We start from the raw sequence: 2,903 nt of genomic DNA on the forward strand, positions 1-2,903 counted from the left end.
GGTTTATATTTCATGCAATGTTTTGTCGTTTGAAAGTTTTCTCTTCAGTTGGTTAAGACGTGCGTGCACCAACGCCGAATTATTCGGTAGTATAATGTCGTCTGCTCGCCAAGGTAGTCCCATCTTATAGTGACCATCCACGTGCGACAGGGTTGATTTCATAATACGCAACGCTCTCTTATCTTCAACTTACTTGGAATCTTTCTCGCAATGTGACGCGTCGTTGAAATCTGACGTCCACATACGTTCAAGTTGCTGTTGAAATATAACGTCACTTGATTGACCAAAGTTGATATTCGCTTCTTCTCTGGGGTGCTCTGTTCGGCTCGGTTCTATACTGGCTCGAGGGACTGGTCCACGAACTGCCCATTCAAGTCTCGTTCGTATCGCATATGGTTCGTGGCTGCATCTGGAACGCACTTCAAGGGGTATGTATGCTTCGGGACAATCAGTGCCAATCAATAGTAGGACTTGGTTTACTTTCATTTGGGGAATATGCAGGTCGGACAAGTATGGAAACCCGCTAATGTCATCAGACGTCACAACAGACCGTGTGGAGATTGGTAACTGCTTGACCGTCCAAACGTTATTTAACTGAACGCTGCCGCCGTTTCCGGAAACAGGACTCACACTGAGGTCTACTTCCTGTCCATGAGTAGTACTTCCGGTCGAGCTGATAGTCGATATCTGGAAGGTGACGGGTCTACTGCGGAAGTTCAACTGCTGGATCAATCTCTCATTACACTGTGTCTTGTCTGCACCATCGTCGAGAAGGGCATAAGTTTGACAGAAGTGACCGTTCCCACCCTTAATAGTTACAGGTATAATCCCCAAACATGTCTTAACAAATGACCCATTTACAGCTGCACAATTAACAGAAGGTTGCGAAACAACATTTACTGGTTTGACCCAACTATGCAACAATGAATGATGTTTGCTTGTACAATCAGATACAGTACACATTTTGTCACGTCTACATTTTCGTGACATATGATTGCATTTAAGGCAATTAAAACATAGTTTGCATTTTGCGATATACTTCTTACTATCTTCTAAAAACATACTTTTGAACTTATCGCAAGACGTTAGGTCTGTACATGCACCTGAACAGCAATAACATTATCTATCATATCCATGTGCATGACTTTCTGTTGATGTAGAAAGGGTAGTGACTTTCCCTTTAATAATATTACCTCACGGACCATGAGGCGGTTTACTGTCTCGGACATTTTCTTGTACAACATCTATACCATACACCGAGCAAGCCACTCGTGACCTTTCATCAATTTTTTTTGTCAAATCAAAGAATCTAGGTTCTCTGCCTAACTCAAAAATAGAGTGTGCTATTTCTGCCCATCTAGATCTCAAATGCATAGGGAGACGTCTAACAATTCACCTCAAATTCTCTGAGTTATCTATATCAGACACAAATTGTGAAAGTGTAATCTGGCATTTTTGCATATCAAGCGCTAATTTGGAAAGCTCATTCACATCAGAGGCCTTAACTGGAGGACCGTGTAACAACTTATCAATGTGACTTCTTGCTATAACACGCGGCCTTCCATAGCGAGACTGCAAAATCGATTTAGCTTTGCTATAACCTACATTTGCGTCTAACAAAACACAATCATCTATGCATGACCTCGCTTCACCTGTACAATATTGTATCAAATAACTTAAGTTAAGTCTATTATCACTTACTTTGCACTCTACATTTGTCTCGACGTTCTTTATAAATTTGCAATAGTCAAGTGGAGAACCGCTAAATGTTAATAATTCGGGTTTGGGCAAATTAAACCCTTCTTGAAGAATTGAAGCAAGTTTCTCAACGTCCATACCGGAAGCACTGTGTCTGCTATCTCGCTGCGTCACGCTCACGCGCTCACTGGAAGGTTCGTCTGCTGCGTTGCGATTGTCCGTGAAACCACCGTTTAATCGACGTGATGTGGAAGCTCTGTCCGTTTCAATAATCGGTGAAGTGTGTTCACGATGTACGTCGTATTCGTGTATCACCGTATCTTCGTCTGCCCACACAGATTCCTCCAGCTTCGCTTCCGTCACGACGCTTTCTTGTGCAAGTAGACGTGTCTTATCCTGTAGCTCCTTTTGCAAGGATTCTAATTTGAGCCTTTCTTTCTCTAAAGATTGCTGTTCTTTCAACGTTTTAAGTTTTTGTTCTGCGATCAGCCGTTTCACTTTCGCGTGTTTTAACCTAGATGTTGATGATGCAGCACTTGATAGAGAGTCTACTTCCGTGTGGGTCCATTGCGAGTATCGTTCTTTGAATTCCACAAAGTTTGTTTTGCAACTTTCAAAACTTTCTTGCAGTGCTACTTTGGTTTCCGGGTCTTCGCAAAGTTCGAAGTACTGGAAATGCACTGTTTTGAATTCTTCATATTTTTCGCACTGTCGGTCGAATAGCTCCCTCACTCGTATTGCGTTTTCTGGTGATAACATCTGTGTTTCTAGCTCTTTGTATAATTTGGTTAATTGTCCGAGATGTGTGGCTCGACTTTTCTTCGCTGTTGTTACGTCGATGTTGTTGATTTTATATCTTTATTTTCGTTGAAAGTTCGAGAATTGTTCTGGATTTGGGATCATCAATTTATTAAATTAAAACACTCGAGAGATGCGCCGGTTTCAACTCTTTTATTCATGGCGTTACACGGCGATTCTCTACAAATAGAGATATGAAAATAATAAATATCAGGTTCAAATCGTTATCAAATTACAATGGCTAATACATAAACATAGATAAACATAAACATAGATAATTGTTCAAAATGTTAACTCTTTCAAATCATGTAGATCTAATATCCTGTAGTACATAAAAACTAAACTATCGTTTGTAATTAATTATAACTTAAAACAAAATGAAATAAGCGTGTATAATAAAAGATATA

General features: G+C 40.3%; 1 protein-coding gene across 1 annotated transcript in view; it reads right to left on the bottom strand.

Moving 5' to 3' along the window:
* Nucleotides 1-2,903, bottom strand: part of LOC127842997 (uncharacterized) — a 3,029-nt gene continuing 126 nt past the window's right edge. The window contains exon 2 of the mRNA XM_052372822.1: nt 1-2,676. Within this exon, the coding sequence (XP_052228782.1) occupies nt 1,393-2,457 (1,065 nt within the window). The 5' untranslated portion in view covers nt 2,458-2,676 and the 3' untranslated portion in view covers nt 1-1,392. The remainder of the gene's footprint in view (nt 2,677-2,903) is intronic.

This window comes from Dreissena polymorpha, chromosome 8 (assembly GCF_020536995.1).
Source record: "Dreissena polymorpha isolate Duluth1 chromosome 8, UMN_Dpol_1.0, whole genome shotgun sequence".
Taxonomy (NCBI): Eukaryota; Metazoa; Mollusca; class Bivalvia; order Myida; family Dreissenidae; genus Dreissena; species Dreissena polymorpha.